Below are 25,684 nucleotides of genomic sequence, written 5' to 3' on the forward strand. Positions count from 1 at the left end.
TGATCTCCAAATACATTTTAATATATAATCATATTGAACAGTTCAAGTTAAATGTTTGAACTTTAAAAATAGAGATAAAAAAATGAGGCACGATAAAATATGAAAGACGTGAGAATTTGTAACCCTCCTCTTGATTGCAATAGAATTAGCATTGAGACCAGATGATCCTAATTGGATCAATTATTGGTAATCGGCTAAAAATATTACCTTTAAAAAAGTCTTATAAAACATAAACAGGGACAATTTTGTACTATTGAATTATGTTAACAGCAAGACAATGATTGATCAGATGCTAACATTGCCGTATTGCACACGATTTAGAGAGAATAAATTGCACTATATCTCTTACAAAAGAAGTACATGTAAAAACACATCAAATGTTAGACATAATTAAGAAATCTATAAGATTTTTTATATAGAAAGATGAATATCAAATCTATCCACTTTTATTTAATATACATAAAGATAACTCTCTATATGGATTTTGAATCCACAACTTCCAACGTAGAGGGTCAAAAATTTTGTTAATACTATTTTAAAAAAAAAATCATTGAAACCGAGGAATTAGATATTTACCAGGGTTGCAATAACAAATGACGGCCTCATTGTTGAGGACCGCCATTTGTCATTGTGGTCCCTCAAAAACTAAAAAAAAAAAATCTCAACATATTATAGTGCATTTTTTTTGTTTTTGAGAAGCCGCAACGACAAATGGCAGCTCCATTCTTGGAGGGTTGTCATTTGTCGTTGCAGTTCTAGACTTCTGGTAAATATTGAATTCTTTAAAATTTGTAATTTTTTATTTATCTTTTTTTTAAATGTTATTAATACAAATTTTGACATGGTATATAGAGTTGTTTTTTACCACTAAATAAAATATTGATTCTCATGTTAGTCCATGTTAGCACTACATAATTTCAGTTTATAATTTTGTGGGCTTAATTTTGAAATAAACCCTCCGTATCTACGCTCATGTTGGCCCATTGGCCTTCCCGTATTCAACAGAAAATTTATAATATGTATTTTCACCCTTAGGATACCTGTTTTGAAATTTCTATATTCAGCAAAGTATTAACTCACGCGAACCATTGAATTTGAACTTTACAATGAATTACATTTTCCACAAAAATATTTTAAGAAACTTACCTACTTTAACTGGGCCTAACTTGAATTTAGATTTTTGTATTTCATTCTTAGTCCATTGTAAGATGTAGGATTTATTCTCCGAGGTCAACAAGAAGTATTGTAAGATTTAGTCATGAAGACTTGCTTATGTTAGATAAGAGAGTTCAAATGCTCCATTACTTCATGCTCTAATTGTACTCAAACATCTTTATCTTTAATTATAAAATTCAAACAAAAGATTCAAACCGTTCAACATGATATTCACATTAAAATGTGCTTAGAGATCAAAGTTTACATTTTAAACAAAAAAAAAATACTATTTTTTGATCAGATAGGTACAAAATTAATATTTTTTAGAAAAATGTGGGTCATCCAAAAACAGTGATTTTGTACCTATCTTAAAAAATAGTAAAAAAAATTCAAAAAAATATATAAAATTTGATAACGAAGCACATTTTAATGTGGATATCACGTTGAACGGTTCAGATCTTTTGTTTGGACTGAAATCGAAGATAAAAATAATGGAATACAATTGAAACATAAAGTAATGAAGCATTTGAGCCGTCCTCATGTTAGACTCGTTTTTTCCGACATTGAAGATTGTACATCTTAGTGTTTTAAAATGTGGCCGCATATGCCTATGCAGTCGGCAGCCGTGCTCAGAATGGCCATACAGTCCTCCCATGCAGTTTTGAGTATGCGGCCACATATGCTGTCCGAATATGTGGTCATGCAGACTGAAAACACGCATATGCGAATTAAAAATGCGGATGTAATTAAAATTGTTATGCGGAGTTTACACTTAGTCCCAGCCGGGCCAGCCCAAATTCAAATCGAATCTGTCTCTCCTCTCCTCCAAACCCTATCTCCGTCTTTCACGTAGTCTTATTTTCTATATATAAATTTGGATTGTTTTGAAAGACATTCAGCCTTTGATTAAATAATTTTAAATTTTGACTATGAATTTTAATGGCTTTGTGACGAACGATGATCATGAACTAAATTTTAAATTGACTTAAATTCAATACTTACTATTTAGATAATTGAGAACACATTTACAATATTAGTTTTTTTAATTGGAAAATTATTTAGGAATTCAAATTAATATATATACCCCCTTATCATAAAAGTTAGATGTGCACCAGAATGATTATTCATTTAGAGTATGTCTGTGTTTTATGCATAATCTGGTTGTAGTTGGCGTATTTGTTTGTGCTTTTGTACTTGATTAATTTGATAATTTGATTGTATTTTAATTATAATTTATGTGAAAAAACTATTGTTGGTTATGTGAAAATAAATTCAAATATATGAATATGAATATATATATGAGGAGAGATCAAGTTACAACAATTTTTGAGTTACAACAAATTACCGCAACCATTTTCTACATTTTCAAAGTCCAAATCGTCGATCAAAATGTTAGATGTGATATCTACAATAAAATGTGCTTGGAGACCAAATTTTATATTTTTTAGAATTTTTTTACTATTTATTAAGATGGGTACAAAAACTAGTCAAATTCAGACCATTGAATTTTGTACCCATCTTAATAAATAGTAAAGTAATTCCAAAAAATGTAAAATTTGGTCTCCAAGCACATTTTATTGTAGAGCATCTAATGGTTTGGATCGACGATTTAGACTTTGAAAATGTAGAAAATGGTTGTGGTAACTTGTTGTAACTTGATCCCTCCTCTATATATATACGCAAGCTTCTAAATAGCTAGCTATAGCGGTTTTGGACCCAGAAAGCTAAGTTACAGGCTAAAACTGCGCTAATCAAGCTACGACCGCTATAGCGGTAATAGCGGTCCGCTATGCTACATGGGTTATGATTTTGCAATTTTTTTTCTTCTGAAAACATGATTTTGCAATTTTAATGGGCCTTAATATCTAGATTGGTTTTTTTTTTTTTACTTTATTAAGCTATATCAATACAATGGAACATGTGCGGGCTATACCGCTATATCAATTAAATTTTGTATCATGCATTAATATATGGTAGTGGTATATTTTGAATATAAAATATATCGATAGTTTTTGAATTAGGGATATTTTGAATGACAATTTGAACTTTGTATTGGTTTAATATGAATAATATTAGAACTTCTTAATTAATTTGATATTTTTTTTCTTGATGAGACATTTTTACTAGGCAAAGCCTTCTATGGACATAAGGACCTATTTGTAAAATGAACATATTTTTATTTTTAAAGTTCAAACAGTCGATCCAAACCGTTCATCTTGTTCTCCATATTAATATGTGCTTGGAGACCAAATTTTACATTTTTCTGATTTTTTTTACTATTTATTAAGATGGGTACAAAATTCAATGGTCTGAATTTGATATTTTTTATACCCATCTTAATAAATAGTAAATAAATTCAGAAAAATGTAAAATTTGGTCTCCAAAGATATATTAATATGGAGAACAAGATGAACGGTTCGGATCGGCTGTTTGAACTTTGAAAATAAAAATATATTCATTTTACAAATAGGCCCTTATGTCCATAGAAGCATCACTCTTTTTACTATTAGTAGAAATATAAAATATAATTTTTGAAATAAAAAAACGCTATTTATAATAGCTTTCGCTATAGCTCCGCTATTCACTAAAGCTTTTTTTTTTGTCTCCCCGCTACACCGCTATAAACGCTATTTAGAAGCTTGTATATACGTGAATCTTTATTTTAAAATCCGCATTAAAATTCGCACATGTGTCCGCATACCGCATATGCGGATATGCAGTGGCCTTCCGCATACATGAACAAAATCGCATTTTAAAACACTGATACATCCAATAGTTGAATCCCTGATAAATCTTCTAGTTATTTGTAGTGCTGCAAGCTTCAATTTTTTTTTATGGACTCTGTCCCAATTTTTTTATAAATATCCAAAAAAAATATAAAATTACGAAATCTACCCACTGTCTGATTGAAATTCGAAAAATACCCAATCCGGTTAACCAATAACCGGATTTGGGAAAAACTTCCGGTTAACCATTAACCGGTTACCCATTAACCATTCAAAACAATATATCCGGTTAATGGTTAACCGGAAAGTTTTTTTTTTTTTTTAAATAGAAAATTTTAAAAAAAAATTGTATTGAAATATTAGAAATGTTGAATATATTTCTTTGAAAATAGATGAAATACAATATAATTTGATTTATTAGAAAGACTGCAACAAATAACTAGATCAATATTTTTCAGGCCGGATTTTTCGCAGTTGTAAGAAAAATTAATATATTTCTTTATGTGTTATTGGAAAAAAAAATGCTTAGATTTTGAGTTATTGATCCCGGTTCAAAAGTCACTTCTATGTAATCCAGAAAATATTGTAATCCTTCTAGGGCATTTAATTTATAAAAAGTTGTATCTATTTTGATAATTCTTTTTTAATAACAATTATTAAATAACTTAAAGTTTTTGTTTTTTTTCAAAAATAGATACAACTTTTCATAAATTAAATGTCCTAGAAGGGTCACAATATTTTCTGGATTACATAGAAGTGACTTTTGAACCGGAATCAATAACTCAGAATCTAAACATTGTTATTTTTTTCCAATAACACATAAAGAAATATATTAATTTTTCTTACAGCCGCGAAAAATCCGGCCTGAAAAATATTGATCCGGGTTATTTGTTACAGTCTTTCTAATAAATCAAATTATATTGTATTTCATCTATTTTCAAAGAAATATATTCAACATTTCTAATATTTCAATACAAAAAATAAAAAAATTTAAAATTTTCTGTTTTTAAAAAAAAAAAAACAAACAACAACAACTTTCCGGTTAACCATTAACCGGATATATTGTTTTGAATGGTTAATGGGTAACCGGTTAATGGTTAACCGGAAGTTTGTCCCAAATCCGGTTATTGGTTAACCAGATTGGGTATTTTTCGAATTTCAATCAGACAGTGAGTAGATTTCGTAATTTTATATTTTTTTTGGGTATTTATAAAAAAATCGGGACTCTGTCTCTATATATTGTACGCATGTCTCTTTATTTTCAACGGATTCAAATTTGTTATTATTCTCTTTTTGTGATCAGTAACTTTGCTATCCTTGTTTTTTTGAATTCAACCGTTTAATTTTTTTCGAGAACGAATCTCAAAGCATCTTTTTTTATAACTTTCTTGTGCACACATCTCGAAACAATTCGATGCCTAGATTTTAAAAAACAGGGATATACTATTTGAGCTAGATTTTAAAAAACAGGGATATACTATTTGAGAATAACAGCAGATTTTGATCCATTTTCAACACGGAGACAAGTTTAGGAGAAAACACGCATAAGAAGAAAATTGAAATGGTTGCTCAACAAAAAGTATTGCTTTCGTTGAGAGTCGAACTCAAGACCTCCCGCTTACTAAACGGGTGCTCTAACCAACTGAGCTACGAGAGCTAGTTGGTTCTATGTTTTCGTTTTTCTATTTTAAATTATTTCACATTATAATTCTCCCTTACTGTTAGATGTTTCTTTTAAGTTTTAACCTATAGTGCTCATGGTGTCTTTCCGAACAAACTTAGTCCAATATAAAATACTTTTTGCGTCTGTATTGATAGCTTCTTTTAACTTTTAAAAAAAAAAAAAAAAAAAAAACTGGTCCCTAAAAACGTAGAAGTTTCAATGGTTGGTTTTTTTAATTAAAAGATCCCGGTACACCTCAATGGAAAGATGGAATTCAGACCACTTCACTAAGCTTGCGGTTGTAATAAATAATAATGGAAAACAAAACAATGATACATAAGTTGTTTGTTTCAGGGGCGGATTTATGTATTGATCAGGGGTGCTAAGCCACCTCATGATTTTAAAATTCTTAATTATGTATATTAAACTTTAGTTAAACTTTTGATTTTTTGGAACTTTTATATATTCTAGCACTCCTCATAAAATAACAAATGCTTGTTGGTAGTCTAGTGGTTTGAGTTCTAGTTGTTATATGGGAGGTCATGGGTTCAATTCCCACTAGTCACATTTTTTTTTTTCCATATATTACATTTTATAAATTAGCCCCCCTATTTAAATTTTCTAGTTCCGTCCCTGGTTTGTTCTTTAATAATGCTTGAATGATGCGCAAAAAAAATGTTCATACGGAGTTTTTGGATCTATAAAATCTAAATTGAATACGGAAGCATAGTGAAACATAAATCCTAGCCGCACCAGGTAAGAGGAGATCATTTATTATTTATTTATTTCGTTGAAACTTGAAAGACACTTCTATTTATAATTTATTTTCAATATTGAACTTTTTATTTTCTTTATGTAAAAAATAATAAAATATTATTTGTGCTGGTTATTTTTGTTACCAGAGTAACTTAAAAGTATAGGACTGATACGGTGTCCTATAGTTTTTTTTTTTTTTTTTTCTAAAAGGAAACATATTTGTTACACTTATTTTGATCTTTTCTCCTTCTTGTAATTTTGTCATTCGTTTCTTTCACAATAAATTGTTGTCATGATACAAACAAAAATTGACGAGGATTTTTTTTCCCCACTCCTTCCCCTTCTTGCGCTTTTAAAAAAGGTTGATACAAAAATCAAGTTTTTTATGTACAGAATCTAACCGAAATCGTAATAACTTAAATTGATTTGAATTTTGAAGCAAGTTGCAGGTTTTCTTTTTCTTTTTTGGTTGTGTTTTTGCAAATTGTTGACATCATGATATTTTTGTGATTTTTGTATTGGATATTTTTATTTGAATGGATTGGTTCATTTAATTTTATACCCAATCGATCGATTGTCCAGCTGTTTTTAAGATATGAATCCGCAAATATAAATTTTATTAAATATCAATAAATTTTCATTCTAATTAGATCATATCCGATCATTGAAGCTCAACACTTTCCCGATTCATCCCTCCTTCCACCTCCTGGGCCTGGCTGTCATTATAAACTATACAATGAAAAATTACCATAAATTCAAATAATATGAATTTATAACAGAATGTGAACACAACTCCAGTAATGCAGGTCTGTTTGATTTCAGAGAATTCCCTAGATTAATGCTCCAAAAAAATTGATACAATAAAGATTAAAAGATATTTTTAGGTGTAACAACTATTCATTACTTGTTTTGCTTGTAGCCCACTGTTGATTAATATCATTTTGATTAATACAAATTGTAATGAACAATTTTCAAAAAGGAAAAAAAAAAAAAAGGATTTAAGTAGGTCAAATTCAAAAATAATTCCGAACTGTTCGAGCAGACCGAACTTCCTAATTCTGTGTACTCTCACTAGAGGTGCTACTTTTACCCGATTACCCGGATCCAATCCGGAACCGAACCGGATCCGACCCGGAACCGACCCGGATCCGATTAATTTGGATAGGGTATGGTTTAAAAAATATAACCGATTAAATTATGGGTATGGGTACAAAATTAATAATTTAATATCCGACCCGGATCCGAACCGGAACCGATACTATAATGGGTAGGATATGGGTATCATTTAATTATCCGACCCATAACCGGACCCGACCCGATACCCGTATAAATACCCGATAAAATATATACTAATAACTCTGCATCAAGTTTTTGTGTTAGATAATATATTTCAGCTGAGCTATAATTTGATAAAACTTAACCAAATTTATGCTACTGTTTTACACTACCATTTAATTACATCCTTAACTAGTCCTTTAATTATGCCCTTTAATTTTTGTTCTATATTATACACATGTGACACATGACACATGATTGTCAAATTTATTCTCCCATAACCAGCTTATTTTATACCTTTTTTCTTCTATTACATTCAATTCATAGATTTTTTTGAATTATAGAAAAGGAAATCATCATCTCTAATATTTTACTTTCTAAAAATTATATCTCTTCCATCCTCCTGAATTCAAAAGCTATTAACAAAAAACTGAATTCAATATTTTTTGTTACATCATGAGTACTCCAAACAACCAACAACCAACTAATAATTTAGAGTTATTATTTTTATTTTGCTATGTAGAATGATATATTTTATTATTTATAAACATGATTAATAGTATAATTTTTATTTTGCAGTAGTTTTTAATTTATATTGTAATGATTTATTATATGAGATGTTTAAGAAATTATAATTATATTTAAATGTAAATAATTTCTCGAATACTTTGGAGTTGTGACCTATACCCGCTCTGGATCCGAAACCGTCTCGTATCCGAACCGGACCCGATAATCCACAAACAAGTTACGGGTATCTATCTACCCGGAACCGAAAGACTGGACCCGAAATATCTACGGGTATATAGGTATCCGGATCCGGACCCGACCCGATTTGAAACAAATAAGTATATGGATCGAAATTTGGACCCGAACACTTTTAGGGTCCGGGTCCAAATATAATAGTACCCGGATCCGACCCGACCCGATAGCACCTCTAACTCTCACTTAAATCATACATGCAAAATGTTTGGATAATGACCTGAATTTATATTGGATAAGTTCAAATTCAAAAATTAGAAAAATAACCACATATGTTTACCCGCCCAAAATCAAGCGATAAGCACTTTTTCTGAAGCGAATTTCATCAAAGAAATTAAAAGCTAAAATAAGCCACATAATAGACCCAGTATATCCATTCATGACTCTCTTAAGCAACAAATTAAACAACAAAAGGCTGTTTATCCAACTGCTATTAGTCCAAATTATACCAACAACCAAACAAACCAAATTAAACAACAAAGTTAGAATTAGAGCCTAAATTTCAACTAGCAATCTGACAAAGCTACTAAAAGATATAAGAGAAAAGAAATTCAAACATTCAATTTCTTTTCTTTCCTAACAAGAAATAGTGAGGCTTCTCAACCTACTCGACCGCCGGACCGGTGTCATTTCTTCTCCTTCCCTATTTCCCTACAATAACAGAAATTTATAAAAAAAATATATATATAATTGAATAGTTAGCCCAAGTTCAGTTTTTATTCGGTTACCAAACAAAGATGGTACTGGTATTTCTTTTCATATTTTTAAATTAGACCTGTTAGGAAGATAGTCCTGGTACATCTTTTCTTTACTAAACAAAGAGGTAACTCAGTATGGATATAGGCCTTTGTTTGTCTTGGAAAAAAAAAAAATGCAAACTCACCGCAACATTTGGCCAAACAAACATGTTCTAGGTACCGGTACAAATACTGAGGCACACCATTATCAATTAAATATGCTTACTTTCTTGGAAGAGACTTTCTCAAAACTCACATAACTCCCGTAAGAGCATGAGGAAGCATCAGACTCCCTCCTAGACTGCCTTTGCCTTTGGCCTGGTGTGCTGGTATAAGTGCCCCCATCTTTATCGACTTCAATACTGCAGCTACTGATCTCGTCCAGAGTTGAATTCTGTATTTTATCTCCTTGGGTTAAGCCAAAATCCAAAATCTGATTTTGTTTTTTCTTGGCAAAGGCCATGGCCACAACTGCCGTGACTAGAGACAATAATAATGCAGCTGCCATTCCTTGTGCTGCTCTTTGCGAAATATTGATCAGCCCTTCATCAAACAGGTTATTAGATTCGGTTTCTGACAATTTGGGTTCTGGATTTTCTGTCATGATGGATTCGGATTCTGACAATTTGGGTTCTGGATTTTCTGTCATGATGGGCTCTGGGTCTTTGACTTGTTGGTTTTCTACTAACTCAGGTTCTGCGTTCTTTGGTTTCTCAGGTTCAGATTTCTCTAACTGGAGTTGTGGGTCTTCTTTCTTATTGGATATGGTAGAGGATGTTGCCATGTGTTGTTGCTCTAATATGGAACCCGCATCTGCCTCAATTTCTTTTTCTTCTTCCTCTTCTATGTTCCCAATCTCATACCGGGTTTGTACCTCTAACACCTCATTTTCTCTCTGTACCATTTCAAAGTCGGCTTTTGTCTCCTCTTCTTCACTAACTGTCTCCATTTTGTACTCCTCAGAGGTACTGCTTTCCTTGTCATCCACCACACAAGTTAAGTTTGCCAAGACAAAAGTATTCATCTCTCTTGAAAAAGAAGCTTCCCTTGCAAACAGATATGAGAAACAGTCCGGCAACCAGCCATTCACCTTACTTGAGACCTCCAGTAGCCTAGTATGAAAACTAGCAAATTTGGGGTTTGAATATGAGGCAGTCATGGGTGAGTCTGACAAGGGAAGGAAATTGAAACCAATCAACAAAACCAGCAACAAATGTCCAATCTTCAGATTTGCCCTCAATTTGTTTGTAACTCGACTTGGCTGCAATTCTATTTGTGGTAAAGTAGCCTCTTCAGATAGGTTGTCTTCCTCCTCTGTCTGTACCGAAATGGAATCGTCAGAGCACTCCGAGGAGAAGCTTTCCTCGAGACTTCTTGGATCAGAATTCATTTCAAGCGAATCGAGCTCATTTCCGCATAGGTCAGCTTGGGGTTTTGGCTTATAGCGCAAAAACTGTGGCCTCGGCGAGAGGTAATTCACCTTTGGGTCGTAAGGAGGAAAAGGATCAGATTGTAACGGATTGGGTTGAGTTACAGTTTCGGGTCTAACCCAAGGAAAGCCTCCCTTTGCTGGACTATGCTCAGATAGAGAAGGTATCTCCTTGATTTGGGGTGAAGCGAAGGACAATTTGTCGGTGCAGCCGGTGGTTTCCCCGACTTGAGTCGAGGGGAGTGGGAACCTGACAGCGGTTCCAGCAATCGTTTCAGTCTGAGGTGAGGTGTATGAGGATCTGACCATGTCATTTCGCTCACCGAGGACCCGCTTCCTCTGACAAGAAGAACCCACGGCTTTGGAGGAGGCTGAGATGGTGGATGCCATGAAGTTCTTCTGGAATGGAGGTCCCTTTGGTGATGACGTCATCACTGGAGATCTACCTTTAATGGGTTTGGGAGCGGCTGGATCCTGTTCGTTCTCCTTCTCAACAGAAAAATTCTTCAATTCAAAGTTTTTCTTGCAAAAATCTGAAAAAAAAAAGAGAAGAAGAGTTAGATCTTTCATTAAAAAATTGACTGATAACGAATAATTATTAACAATTTCCAAATAAATTTTGACGGGTATAGACTCCCACCTACGGTATATGCCCCAAATAAATTTCCAAATAAATTGGATTCGAGACAAACAAAATTCGAAATTCGAGCATGTTCAACGAAGAAAAAGAAAATCTTATGGAATTACAGAACTAATACAACAGATCAGAGCTTAGACTTTAAAAAAAATATATCATATAGCAGCCCGAAAATGTAAATAAATTACCTGAAACTACCCAAAATATTAAGTTTTCCAAAATTCCTGTTTTGGTAAACTGCGGCACTTGACTGGAAAATAAATTTTATATTTACCTGATGGAGAGGAGAATTTGGGCGTAGGTGAGCTCAGATCTATCCTTTTTTGGAGAGGACTTGCACTCCGTGCTTGAATCAGAGAAGGAGATCTTGAGAAATTTTCCATCGATTGTTTTGTCAGATTTTCGGGGAGCGATATGGAAAGAAAAAGAAGATGAGATCTTGTTGAATATTAGAGATTTTGAAACTGAAGTAACTCAGATATCATCTGATTTTGGACCGAGTTGTAACGGCTAAATGAGGCGCTTTATAGCCGAAATTTAAATTCAACGGAGAAAAAAGAGACGTTAATGATCAAGATTGGAAAAGCTGCTCCAATCTAACCGTTTATTTTCCGACCGTTGCAGTGTTCGGAATAAGAAATTGCTCTCGCGTATGTCTTCGCTTGTTCCGTGTACTCTATTCGTTGACCAGGAAATGTAATTTGGATCTTTTGCAACATATCCCTAATATTTTAACATATTTGTATAAAAAATTTCAGAAAGGTACCTAAGTCCTAGATTCTGTTCAATACAGCCCCCCGCCCCCCCAAGTCCCAAAAGGCCAAAACCCATTTTTTAGGGGGAATTTCACATATACCCCTCAAGAACTTCAAAATTACATATTTCCCCTCTAAAGTTTGAAATTACGTATTTCCCCCTCTAAACTTCAAAAGCTCACAAATTTACCCATTTTATTGTATTTTATATTAAAACTCATTCCAAAATTTTAAAATACCCATTTTACCCTTTATTAAAAGCATATAAAGCCCATCAAACTCAAATTCAAATCTAAAGGGTTTCTCTACCGTTCGATCCACGTGCATTGCATTAAGATATGTGCATAGTGCTTCAATATTCGTGCTGATCTCGTATGCACAGATCTTAAAGCAATATTGATTCATGCGCATCGCATTAAGATCTGTGCACGTCGATTCAATATACGTGTGTGTTCGCATCAAGATTCATGCTGATCTTGCGCACGCATATTTAAAAGTAGTGTGGACAGTAGAAAAATTGTTCAAATTCAAATTTGAGTTTGATGAGCTTCATATGCTTTTAATAAAGGGTAAAATGAGTATTTTATAAATTTAGAATGAGTTTTAATATAAAAGACAATAAAATGGGTAAATTTGTGAGTATTTAAAGTTTAGAGAGGAAATACGTAATTTCAAACTTTAGAGGAGAAAATATGTAATTTTGAAGTTTTTGAGGGGTATACGTGAAATTCCCCCTTTTTTTTAATCAATACAAGGAGAACACTTGAGATCATCTTAACACGCACTACAATACAACAATATTGATTCTTTTTTTTTCTTACTAATGGACGTAAGAACGATTAGGAGAAGTAGCTTCCTTGAGACGATATCAATTATTTTGATGAAATTATATTTCTACATTAATTTTTGCGACTAAACCTAAAATTTGTGTTTTCCTTGTTTTAGACAACTGACAATCCATATTATCTGTTTCTAATTTAAACAACTTTTTTCTTATTGGTGCCCTCAACTGAACAAAGGAATCACTTTGATTGATTTAGACTTTCACCTGTGCAGTTTTGGGGTTGATATTAATGGCTGATTGCTTTCGAAATAATCTGTTATGAATTTATGATGCTTCGTATCTAACAAAAAATAAAAATATACTGAAGATTTACAAATCTAATAAATCATGGGACTTTCTCGAAATAAAAAGTAGCAAAATTTCACAATTCAATATTTTAGAAATGGTAATGCATTAATTTCTTATCATATTTTTACACTTAATTTTATACTAGATCATTCGTGAGTATATTGTTTTCAATTATTAGTAGCTAAAACATTAGGATCAGAACTATTACGATTGCTCCTTTATAATAATGTTTTGCTAGGAAAGGAACTATTAATAGCAGAGACTTTGGGCCTTTGTGTTAATGGAGTCCACACAACGTAGGTAAGAGAGTGCATGATAAGAAAAATTTTCTTGTAAAACATGTCTTGCAACTACAACGAGCTTTAAAACTTATAAAATTAAGATTTACAGAATAACAATGAGTAAAAATACATTAAAGCATAAAAAATATATACATATATGGTGATCATTATAAAGCAAAACAAGGGGGACATTATTTTCCAGACTGCTCAAATAATATCTAACAAAAATACACTTCCACCAACACTTCCATTAATGACCCTAGACAAAAAAAATATTGCAATCTCAGATAGTTCAAGCCTAGTTCCAAACCTGAATGCTCTTCTCCGAACCTCCAAACTGATAAAACCTCCGTAAGTACCGTATTTATCAAATCATCCTCATAAAAGTTCCTCGAAAGGCTCATAGTAACACCAAAATCCCCACAGTTACAGGCTTGCGGCTTAGCTTAACATAAAGTAGATCGTCCATGATATTATATGATTTTGCTGGGTACTTGGGAAATTTTCCAGACTGAATAAAAAACTCAAAAAATTTAGGCTTCTGACTAACAACACATACATTTTAGAAGTACTTGCTATTTCTATCCGGTTCTAATACTAGTTTGATGGAAAAATATAATATGCAATTTTGTCTGAATTAATAAGATATAATCTGCTGCTTTTATCTTCAATGATTATTTATTCTCAGATCCTTGATTGTTTAACTCACTTGGTTAGATCCCCTTTACTTGTATTGTTTAAATTGAACTCTTTAAATGGCTTGATTTAATCTTGAAATAACCAATAAAACAGGGTGATACCTTCTATTACAAAGAGTGTTGTACCACTTTGCAAATATAGAGAATTGTATTGTACTGTTTGCAAGAACTTTATTAATAAAATTGGCTTATGATGATTTAGTTAGATCAATACAAATGGGGAAATTGGGAAATTTGGTCACTTGTTTTTGACATAATTTTGAACAATATTTGCAAGATCCCTTTAATAGATTATGGAGTTAAGCTCACCAAACACTTTGGTGAGCTTAAGAACACCTTAGTTCTACTCCAACAAAGAAAACAACGTACCTGAGAGATGGCTTCCCAGTAAGCAACCGATGGATAAAAATGCATTCAATCCTGTCTAGTTGAAGCCTCTTGACCCCTTTAGAGCAAATTATTGGGTTTGGGATCCCAACCACAACCGCTTTTATTCGAACCCTGATCAACAGCTCAGTGCAAGGTGGGGATCTGCACAAAATTGTTTCAAAAAATGCTTGTTAATTGGTCACTGCATAAGCGTATAAAGAAAAGCCAGCCACCCCTAAAGTTTGGGTTAGCCATTCCACAAAATTAATGGAGGTGAACAAAGGTGTTCTTAAGCTCACCAAAGTTTTTAGTGAGCTTAACTCCAAAATCTATTAAATTGGCTTCAAATCCAAACCGTTGAAACCGATTTACTTCACGAGTGATGAATTTACATATAAAGTTTTTAGAATTTTGAATTAATTTTGTATGAAGTCAAGTGGTCAAAAAATGTTTAAAAAATAAATGCACTCAAATTAATTTATAAAAATTATAATTTTAACCGCTTGACTTTATACTAAAATAATCTGAAAACTTAAAATCTTTGCATGTAAATTCATCAATTGTGATGTAGATGGATTTCAAAGGCTTGGATTTGCCGTTTGAAACCAATATAATATATTTTGGAGTTAAGCTCACCAAAAACCTTGGTGAGCTTAAGAACACCCTAGTTTTATTCAAATTAATGTCTTCTAGCAATATACATGTTTCAATGTTCCCTTACAATTTTAATCCATGTTATCATCTGTTTTTAAATTTTACGAATTTTTATTTATTTTTTTGTTAAAAATAGGAAGCCTACAACCTGGGATTGGCATTTTCCTTGCCAACCTGCACAAACAACAAGAAGTTTGCGTACAAATGAAAGGCACATGTAGGAGTATATACTGGGAGTACAATACTGCCACTATGTTAGCCAGAAAAACAACCAATGTTTATGCGTTCATTCCAGGGTCTATTTTGGGATTAATTGTACCAATGAGAGAAGGGGAGGCTGATAGGGCTAGTTGTGGGCTAACTGAGCAGTGCAGAGTTTAATCAAGTAAACTTCTTTCAATTAATCTGTAACGTCGACTGTTCTGATAATGATTGAAATATCTCCCAATACATGCAATTTAGTACCAGCATTCTTTTAGGTGTGCAATTAAGGCCAAGTTTGATAAAAAATTTCCTCCACTCCCACAAGTGTGCTCAAGACAGTAGCATGGCAAGGTCCAATTTCAGGTAATTACCAAGTTCTACTCAACAACTAAAAATAAAAAAGAAAGATGTTAAAAAATATGTTGAAAACGCACCTCGTTTAATTGGTAGATTCAGTAGGTCACAGCAGGTGCAATCAAATCCCTGCCAACAATTTTAATAAAAACATCGAATTTCATGAACCTGATGAAATTCAACTGAATTTTGACAGAACAGACTGATGCCATTCAATTTCAGTTGAAAAATTTACCATTCTAACCCTCAAATAAGATACATTTATAGCACAAGTTAGATCTTGTATATAAAAAGGTTGGATTGACGGAAGCTATGTCCTGATCTGCCTGATGGTAAATTAAAATCTAATAATAAATATGAAGTACAAAAGAGCTTAACAGTGAGCCAAAAATAAACTGGAAGGTAAGAGTGAAAATGCATTAACTACAGCAATTGCCAGCAAAATAACCTCTACATATCTCCTTAGACTAACTGACATGCCAATGCCACCCATCAAAGTTTCCAAATAAAACTACTCATACTCTCTTCTTTCTCTCAAATAGTAGAATTTTTACAACAGAATTTGAAAACTACAAAATCTTGAACCATTGAAATTGAGTTAGCTGTTGTAAGACTTGCAGCACCTTTAGCTGTCTGGTTCATAAAAAATAAAAACTTTTCACAATATAACAAAATAGAGAAGACAACAAGAAAACACGGTCACTCTTCCTTAGAATCACTGTGTTCATCGCCTCTAGAAAATCCACCACCCATATCACAGAGCCGCTCCCAGACCCAATCAGAAACCGGCACAACAGAGAGCCTTGGCTGCTTAAGCAGTGCAAATCCCTTGAATTCCCCCTCTTTCTCTGCCGCTTTCTTTATCTCCTTTAGCTCAACATGCTGCTTCATTTCCCCGACCTCCTGCACATCCACCGCTCCATCAATATCCCCATCTCCAATTAAGTACCTGTCATGTGTACAACATGGACTTAAACTGTTAGCTGTAGTTGTCAGGAGTAATATAGTCTTTAAAAATCCTAGTCTTCCCTTCTTCTTCTGTTCCATTCTATTCTCTTGTCTGTTTAAGTGTTCTCTTACCACAGATTCTGATATCATTAATTCTTCTCAAACATAAGTGCAATTTAATTCAACCTCTACTAAGTTGTAGAGATCAAATCATTTTAACAGTGTATTAGATCAGTACGAAATTCTAAAACCTCCAGCAATTTCTTATTTATTAAAAATAAATAAAGGAGCGCTATATGTAAAAAGCAATGAAGAAACATTGGTTCCCATCATCCCATGGGATTAGAGATACACTAACAACTCTCATTTCTCGAAGAAGATGCCAGGTGCAATTTCACACAGTTTATCCTGTAATATTCGAAATTCCAAACTGTGAAACCTCCCAACCATCTGTAAACTAACGGAAGCAACAACCTGCTACACTTGACTATTCCCAAAGCACTCTAAACTCACCACGGTTTGGTGACCCGCACAACACCAACGATGCAGCGGGAGGCGGCGCCAGAGCCGGAGTGGTAGAAGAAGCAGAGTTCGCCGGGGCGCATGGACTTAAGGTTGTTCATCGCCTGGCGGTTCCGCACGCCGTCCCACTGCGAGACGCCTCCGTTGGCGCGCTGGTCGTCCCAGGACCACTCGCTCGGTTCAGTCTTCAGTAGCCAATAGCTCTTCTTGCCTTTCGCCATTGGTTTACTCCTCACTTGGGATGTGAGAAGGCGGGAAGATGAGTGAATTGGAGGGAAAGGGGGTTTGGCAGGAATCTTAACGAAAGCGGTCGCAGTCAGGCCAAGGGAAAACATCTAAATCGCATCTATCAGGTTAGGTCGCATCGCAAAGAAGTTCTGAGTCCGTATCCTCCCCACGCAAACCCAAGTTTTTGAGTGTGATAATTCGGAGTGAGTAAATTTAAATAACAAAATAATAAATAATTTTAATTTTAAGTTACCTTGAAGGCTTCAGCATCCAATTGGGAATGGGTATGGACATAGGAATTGAACTGAAAAGAATAAGAGTTGAATTTTTTTTGTTTCACAAGAACCGTAATGCGGCCAAACAGGGCCTAAAGGTGTGCTTCGGAGAGATAATTTTTTCATTAAAGAGAAGGAAGGTAACACGTGCTTAGACCGAAGCTGCCTACGACATTCACTTGCTCCAAAAGCGAGGAGATCGGAGAGGAAAGGAAGGGAAGCGGCACTTTGTCAAAGGGAACTCCACATACAAAAATTCTGAAATCCATTCCCCCAATTTGGGATGTAGAGAGAGTAAACCAGACTCGTGTTCCTTCCTTCGTCTCTTGTCCTCTTCCTCTGAGCAACTCTTTTATGGAGCATAGTCTGAAGATGTGCTCCGCAAACTCCAATGGAAAGGAAGAGAATGAAGGGGATGGAAAAAGTAAGGCGGGGTGCTATCTTTCAAATCAATGATAGATATTAGAGGGGAACTCTATGTAGTTTTGTGTCTTGGTTTCTCTTTTTTCTCCTTCTTTTTTCTTGGCTCATCTTAAAAAATTTAGATTATAGAGCAAGTAAACACCATTCAGGCAATCCGGTCACCCATTCTCTCATCTCTCTTCTTCTGAAGCACACCCTAAGAGATTGATACTACAGTATTATGCATATTTAGTCCGTACTTTAAAGCAATATATCTATTTTCAAGAGTGTTTTCAAGAGGGTAAGGTTAAAATACACTAGTAGTTTTGTATTCCAATCATATTCACATATCTTGTTGTACTTAGGGGCACCGCTAATTAGCTCAAAAAAACTGAAAATAAATGCAATTAAAAGTAAAAGAGATAAGTTTAGAGAAATTGACACGCGGGATGATAACGGAGTTCGACAAAACAAAGGCCTACGTCTCCGGAGCGTCGCAACCTCTTTCTAGGTGCACCTTTCTATTACCCAATATGAAAGGATTACAATTGTGAATCGTGAGCCCTTACAAAATGGGAAGTCACGGCCAACGAGAGATGAGCGCCGGCGAGCCCTTACAACCAAGGGAAGTCACACAAGCTACTCAAGAACAAGAGAAACATTCAATAGATCACTCTAACCTAATCTAATTAGATATTAGTGAAGTGGGTTTGAGGTTGTTTGAGATTGATTGAGAGATATTGAAGTTTTAAGCTCAATCAACAATGGTGGAACCAAACTCTTAGAAAATCGCCTCTTTTGAAGTTTAGGGACGGCTAGGTTAAGTGGGGAAGAGACCCCACTGCTCTATTTATAGAGACAGCTCCAGAAAGAGCAAATTGAGCTAAAACGTTACAATGTTTTCTAAAAACGTTACAATGTTTTATCTTATAATGCGATTTTAGGTTTTCAATTTTCTGACAGCTCAGCTAATCGATCCAAAACGTTACAACGGTTGTAAAACGTTACATAACGTTTTGTTCTGTAAAATCTTGATCAAAAACAGGAATTGTTTGAAGGCTGAATTTAATTAAAACGTTACATAACGTTTTAAAACGTTACAGAAAATGTTATAACTTTTTAAAATGTTACAGCACAATTTCTAAAACGTTACAGGAAACGTTGTAACTTTTTAAAACGTTACAGCATAATTTCTAAAACGTTACAGAAAACGTTGTAACTTTTTAAAACGTTACAGCATATTTTTTTGATTCCTTTGTCTTTGATCAAGTTGTTTCATAGCGTTTTCTTAAGGTGTAATCGTTATAACGTTTTACAAACATTACCAACGTTTTTATCCTGTTGTAACAACATCAAAACACTTTACCAAGTTTAGATTTTACAATTTACATTCTTGATAAGTCTTCATGATTTCTTCAGTTCAAGTATTTCATATTGCAATTCCATTTGACTTAAACCTGCATAATTCTAAAATAGAAGAAATCGTAAAATTCAATAGTTGTATGTTTTTGCAAATTAGTCAAATAGACTAAAAAGATTATTGCTAGAACAACATATCTATCTTCGTTTTCAAAGTTCAAACAGTCGATCTGAATCGCTCAATTTGATATTTATATTAAAATGTGCTTAGAGGCCAAATTATATATTTTTTGAAAATTATTTTCTATTTTTTTAGATAGGTACATAATCATTATTTATGAATGGTCGAGAAGCAGCAATTATGTACCTATCTAAAAAAATAGTAATTTTTTTCCAAAAAAGTATAAAATTTGGCATCTAAACACATTTTAATATGAAGATTATATTGAGTGGTTTGGATCAACTATTTGAATTTTAAGAACAGAGATAAAAATGTGGGATATGGTTGGAGGCACTAGTGCATTTTAACCCTGCTCTTTTAAAAAAAAATTAAATCTTCACGAAGACTGCCAAGTCATATGAGAGGCTCGAACTTTTAATTTTTGAGTAATCAAAGTCCTTAAATTTTTTTTTTCCTAACCAACTGTGCTATTGTGCTTTCTCATATATGTTTAGAATTCAAATAGTCGTTCTGAACAGTTCAACGTAAACATGTACTTGTAGGTCGAGTTTTACTTTTTTTTAGAATGTTTTTACTTTTCTTTAAGATAAGTAGAATAACATTTGATCTAATATTCTAGATCATTCAAAAATCAAGTAATAATTATCCACTTATTGAACTTTTTTTAGAAAATATAAAATTTAGTTTTTAAGTAAATTTTTATATAGAGATTATGTTCAACTATTCAAATTAATTATTTAAATTTTAAATATAAATATATTGATTTATATTATAAACCAATATACGGTATACACAATACCCTCACTTTTACTTTAGACAATATAAATTCAGATTTTATGTAGAGCTAATAGTCATTTAATGCGTTTGCAAAATCAATCCTACCAATTATACGAATGAATTCCTGTATAGACAATTGACACATTTTGTATCTTTTATTAATGGAATTTAAGAGCATGACTCCTACATTTCTACTTAAAAAACAAATTATACGAATGAATCAATCTGGTTCAGTTTGTGGGGATTTATATTATTTGTCCCGAGAAATTTCGTTATAAATATTTCCACTATCAAACAACACGTCACGGATAATTTTTATTTCATCAAATATAAAGTCTATATAAATAAAATTTCTGTACGATATACAATGATAATTGATAAGATAGAATGATGTGGTGCATTCTTAAGATAGACGAATTCAATATAAAATGCTGAAAATGCTCAGAGGTATTACTCGCTTGGTAATTTTGAACGACTAGATAATACAATGTGAATGAATTGTTTGGTTGTGGAACATAGCAGAGAGATAATACTGGGGTTAAAATACCTTATTATTTTTATTATTTTTTGTTCTAATTATTTCTCAAATTTTTTACTTTGTTTCTAAAGTGTAAAAAATCAATTCAAACCGTTCAATATATATCCATATTAAAATGTACTTAGAGATCAATTTTAGTTTTTTTGTAGAACTTTTACTATTTTATATAGCTACAAAATCATTGTTTTTGAATGGTCTGTATATCTAAAAAATAGTAAATAATTTTTAAAAAATATAAAAGTTTATATCCGAATACATTTCAATTTGAAAATCACATGTTGACTATTCGAACCTTAAAAACAAAAACAAAAATATATAAGATATGATTGTGACACGAAAAAATGAGACATTTTAAACCCTACTCGATATTACTAATCCTCAACGCACAATTGCGATACATTTGCAATGCCATAATATTGCGTTGTACTATCTATTTAACTATTCCAGAGGAAATATTATTAACTTGTATGGAATTTCCGACTAAAACAGAAAAATATCAACACTTGTTGTGATTTTATGTTTTTACCAAAAGTCATGCACAGGAAAAGTTGATTTTATGTAATTTGCAAAGTGTTTTACTTCACGTCTATATCTTCAATTTCAAAGTTCAAAATATCAATCTGAGCCTTTCAAGTTGATCTTCATATTAAATTGTACTTAGAGACCAAATTTTATAATTTTTAGAAATTTTTTATTATTTTTTGGAAAATTTTAAAATCAATGATTTTTAATAGTTCATGATTTTTTGAAAAATAAGGATTTTAAAAAATTCTTGTAAAATAGTAAAAAGTTTTTAAAAATTATAAAATTTGATCTACAAACACAATTTAATATAGAAATCAGTTTAAATAGTTCGGACATTTTAAATTTTAAAATTAAAAATATAAACGTAAAATAAAACACAGACTTTACTTCGGAAAGTAGTCCAACTCAAATAGTAAAACACATGCATAACACAAAGTCACGAGTGAATATAATGGGCCAATAGAAAACAATTGAACGGGCCCAGTTAAAATGTCTATATCTCTGTTATCCTAGTTTTGACGAGATTGCTCAACTTGTCTTTGAGATTGGAAGTTGGTAAACAGGCTTCAAGAGAAAACAACCGAATTGGTCAAGTTAATGGGCCAAGATGGCCTATTAACAGCTCCATCTCAAATTGTAGCATGCGTTAAATTATTCTCATTTAAGCTTTATCTTTGCTCACCACTAACAGCAAGTTTTGCTTACCAAAAAACATTTTTTTTTTAATTTGAGCAGTATATATGTCCTTCCTTTAATGTAAACAAGCGTCCTTAAGCAATAAAGTCATAAAGAATGGTACTTGACTTTTATTTTCTTCCTTTTGTTTTCATGAAAAATTCTCCTTTTAAATTTTTTCATATCTTTTGAGTAGTGAATATGACCAAATCTTCATTCTTACAACATTCTTTCACCACAAAACATGCATTCTGGTAGCTAGAACTATAATGCGTGACTCCAACGCATTCATGTACGTATAGATGCATGATCCAATTATATCATATGCGACTCTTAACGCATTCACGCACAATATTGTTCTTACTATTATCGTAAAGGACAGCTAAAGGTTCACGCCCTCACGATACTACCGCACGATGCCATTATAGAAAATTTTGAAAACTTCCTTAATTTGTATTGTGACATCAAAATTGTTCGTTGTATTTCAAACATGTATATCTTTGTGCTTTTTCAAAAGAGCATGTTGATGTCTTTCCGCGTGTCAAATGTCAATATTATGCATATTGAAGCAATAAAATTATAGATAAATATATGGTACCCTAGAATTTGCCTCCTCATTTTGCCTATCATCCATGATGGGTTGGATCCACTGTTGTGGGGGCCAACAGTCATAGATGGTCGATGAAGTAGGAGAAAAATTAAGGGACATTGCATCATGACTTATCCTCCATGTCTATAAATACAACCTTTTGGCTCAGCTCATTCTTGTTCATCCAAAGAAGCACCATATTATCTCTTGTAAACTTGTGCATCTCTCATAACTTTAGGAAGAAAAAAAAGTTTCATTACCAACAATGGTGAGGAGAGGGTCAAGTGGAGCCCAAAATGGTCGCCAAAGGGAGATCCAAAGGTTAGAGAGTAAGAATGCACGACAAGTTTGCTTCTCTAAGCGTCGTAACGGGTTGTTTAAAAAGGCCAGCGAGCTAGCTACTATGTGCGGTGCTGAAGTTGCGATTCTTGTCAATTCACCAGCAGGTAGGCCATATACCTTTGGTAGTCCGGCAGTAAACCCTGTCATTGATAGGTTCCTCTCCAATAACCCCAATGAACAAGACCATAGTTCCTCCCAATTGTTGGGCTCTGTTAACAACCGAAACCCTCACCAAAATAATACGATAAATCATTTGAATCAGCAATACAATGACCTCACAAGCCGCTTAGATGCGGCAAGGTTTCGACAGCTTATGCTTGAGGAGCGCTTGAAGCAGGCGGCAAAAGAAACACCAGTGTGTACCTGGTATAAAATACTCGAGGAACTCGATCTCAACAAATCGGAACAACTTTTGGAGGCTCTGTATAAAGCCAAGGACTTGCTTGTGGCAAGGCAGAATGAGTTGATTTGTGCTGGGGGAGCATCTACATTACAAATTGCCAACTATCCTAATCCGCTTGCCAGTACCTTGATGGCCAATGCCACTTTCCCTAATCAAATGGTGCATCAACAAGAACCAAGAATGATTGATTGCAAACCACCTAGTTTCAACCCTAGTTTGGGGGTCGGATTAAACAAAAACATGACACCTGTCACAGGTATGAGCTTCGATCCTAAAGCATATGGAAAAAGTTGTGATTATGTGGTGGGAAGTAGTTCAAAATCAGAAGAACGTGTCCCTCACTCGATTGGTGGATTTGGCCTTGGCTCGATTAGGTATGTACACTCCAAACTCCACTGGTATTTACAACAAAAACACAAATTTGTTTAATAACATCAGTGTCATGATGCCATTATCTGGTAAGAATAACTCATGAAATGATAATCAAATGCAGGTCAGAAATGCATCCAATGAGTATTGAAGCAGTCAACAAAGGCTTGATCAGACTTAATTCGTCTTCATTTGGTAGTCAAGATGCAGCATTTGAAGCAAACAAAAAGTACGAGTTCAAAGCATTTGAGCCACCCATTGAACTATTTGGTTCTGCTGCTCAAGGCCAATTTATTCGTGAAATGTATGGTACTTCTGGCCAAAATTTACATTTTGAGGATTTGATTGCTCAAGATCAAGCTAATCCTGGCCCTAGTGGTTCCAAAATCAACAAGTTTCTTGGACCAGGTGAGAATGATCCTTAGATAAAATAAGGTAAAACCTGAGCCAGCCAGCTCTGAACAAGACTCCATGTAGGGTTTTCTCTAAGCTGTTTAATTATCTTTTGATTTTGTTAGTTCGTTTGCAATAAATTATGTGCTGCACTTTATTTTTTATGTTATGATCAATCTTGTCATGTGTTGTCATTAGATACCATGCATGGTTGTGATTCTCTTTTCTCTTATGTGCTGGTAATAATAAAGTGGATCTGAAACTTTAAGTTGATCAAAAGTGGTCGATCTATTTTTTTTTATTGTTTTTTTCTTTTAGTTTTGCAATTTATTTAATTCCTGCTTTTGTTAGTTATCCAAATGGACATATTATATTGCTTTGCCTTTTGTTTTCATTTATTTAGACTTTAGGTTTTAGAATGTTTTTTTTTGCTAAAAATGTATATTGAGAATGTCATGTACAACTGAATTGTGCTACAGCCTACGGCCAATTCTATATTAGGCTGATATAGGCTTGTACATACGTAATTGGTGCCCTTTATAGTTTTATGTTGGTTGGAATTTTACATACCAGGCCCATTCTATATACCAGGCCCATTCTATATACAGGCCCATTCTACATACCAGGCCCATTCTATATACTAGGCCCATTCTATATACGTAATTGCGCGTGAATGCATGATACAAAAAAGAGATAAAGATGGTATGAACTATGAACCAACTAATTTTTACTTGACAATTTCATGTTGTAATATGTCAAAAACTAGATGTTTAACACATGAGAATCAAGAGTATTACATTTCGATATAATATATATGTTTTCGACACATTTTAATGTAAAATTAAGGAATTCGGCATTCTTCCATCCAAGTGACGAGCATTTGAGTTTGGTTGTATCTTTTCATATTTATTGGTGAATATGACCATATTATCATGGATATACACTAGCGGGGAGCTATATATTGGCAAGAAGATTTTGTAAAAATATCCATAGAGGAAATTAACTTCCCTTTTTTCCCTTGGGTCTTAGCCGACAGAGGGGGCATCTCGGATAAGAAGACAATATGTAAAACACAACAAACTTGTTGTATATAAAACACATTAAGAAACGACCCCAGAAAAATTTTACATAAAAATATTTTGAACGTGTTTGCAAAAAAAAAAAAAAAAAAAAAAAAAAAAACGCGTGCGATAAGAAGACAGCATCTAATAATTTGGAAGTTTGAAATCTTTGACCTACCCAATAATGAATTTGCATAAAGACACAAACAAAATTTAACAATGTATCCATAATAATTTTACTGTGAAATCTATGTTGTCATACAGTGTATACCAGTGTTTAGTTGTAGTATTGTAGAGAACAAAAAATGTTACACCAGTGTATACTAGTGTTGTAAAAAGGTTTAGTTGTAGTCTTGTAGAGAACATATAGTATAGACCAGTGTTGTAAAGACGACCGTTTAGACCGATTAATCGACAGATTAGTCGTTAGCAACTGTCATAGATTTTTTCGACTAATTGGCTGATAATCTCTGATTATTCTCAATTAATTGCTTAGCGGTAGCTTGTCCGTCC

At 33.2% G+C, this 25,684-nt stretch overlaps 3 protein-coding genes, 1 long non-coding RNA gene and 1 other non-coding gene across 5 annotated transcripts; 1 reads left to right on the top strand and 4 right to left on the bottom strand.

The window, feature by feature from the left end:
• Positions 1–5,464: 5,464 nt before the first annotated feature.
• Positions 5,465–5,538, bottom strand: TRNAT-AGU (transfer RNA threonine (anticodon AGU)). Its single transcript has one exon. It is a non-coding gene; the product is annotated as a tRNA-Thr (tRNA).
• Positions 5,539–8,754: 3,216 nt separating this feature from the next.
• On the bottom strand, positions 8,755–11,730 carry LOC144572081 (uncharacterized). Its single transcript, XM_078321481.1, has 3 exons — positions 11,412–11,730; positions 9,298–11,033; positions 8,755–8,985 (listed from the first exon to the last, which is right to left on the bottom strand). Exons 1-3 carry the CDS (start codon positions 11,518–11,520, stop codon positions 8,911–8,913), a joined length of 1,920 nt encoding a protein of 639 aa, XP_078177607.1. The 5' UTR covers positions 11,521–11,730; the 3' UTR covers positions 8,755–8,910.
• Positions 11,731–13,683: 1,953 nt separating this feature from the next.
• LOC144572395 (uncharacterized) lies at positions 13,684–15,877 on the bottom strand. The gene is made up of 3 exons (XR_013517720.1): positions 15,665–15,877; positions 14,373–14,534; positions 13,684–13,816 (listed from the first exon to the last, which is right to left on the bottom strand). It is a non-coding gene; the product is annotated as an uncharacterized LOC144572395 (long non-coding RNA).
• Positions 15,878–15,975: 98 nt separating this feature from the next.
• LOC144572394 (thymocyte nuclear-like protein) lies at positions 15,976–17,434 on the bottom strand. Its single transcript, XM_078321956.1, has 2 exons — positions 17,046–17,434; positions 15,976–16,533 (listed from the first exon to the last, which is right to left on the bottom strand). The coding sequence occupies exons 1-2, from the start codon at positions 17,387–17,389 to the stop codon at positions 16,284–16,286; spliced, it is 594 nt and encodes a 197-aa protein (XP_078178082.1). The 5' UTR covers positions 17,390–17,434; the 3' UTR covers positions 15,976–16,283.
• A 4,647-nt stretch (positions 17,435–22,081) lies between these two features.
• Positions 22,082–24,142, top strand: LOC144572796 (agamous-like MADS-box protein MADS3). Its single transcript, XM_078322469.1, has 2 exons — positions 22,082–23,722; positions 23,842–24,142. The coding sequence occupies exons 1-2, from the start codon at positions 22,869–22,871 to the stop codon at positions 24,140–24,142; spliced, it is 1,155 nt and encodes a 384-aa protein (XP_078178595.1). The 5' UTR covers positions 22,082–22,868.
• The last annotated feature ends 1,542 nt before the right edge of the window (positions 24,143–25,684 follow it).

Source organism: Carex rostrata, chromosome 20, assembly GCF_964058835.1.
Source record: "Carex rostrata chromosome 20, lpCarRost1.2, whole genome shotgun sequence".
NCBI lineage: Eukaryota > Viridiplantae > Streptophyta > Magnoliopsida > Poales > Cyperaceae > Carex > Carex rostrata.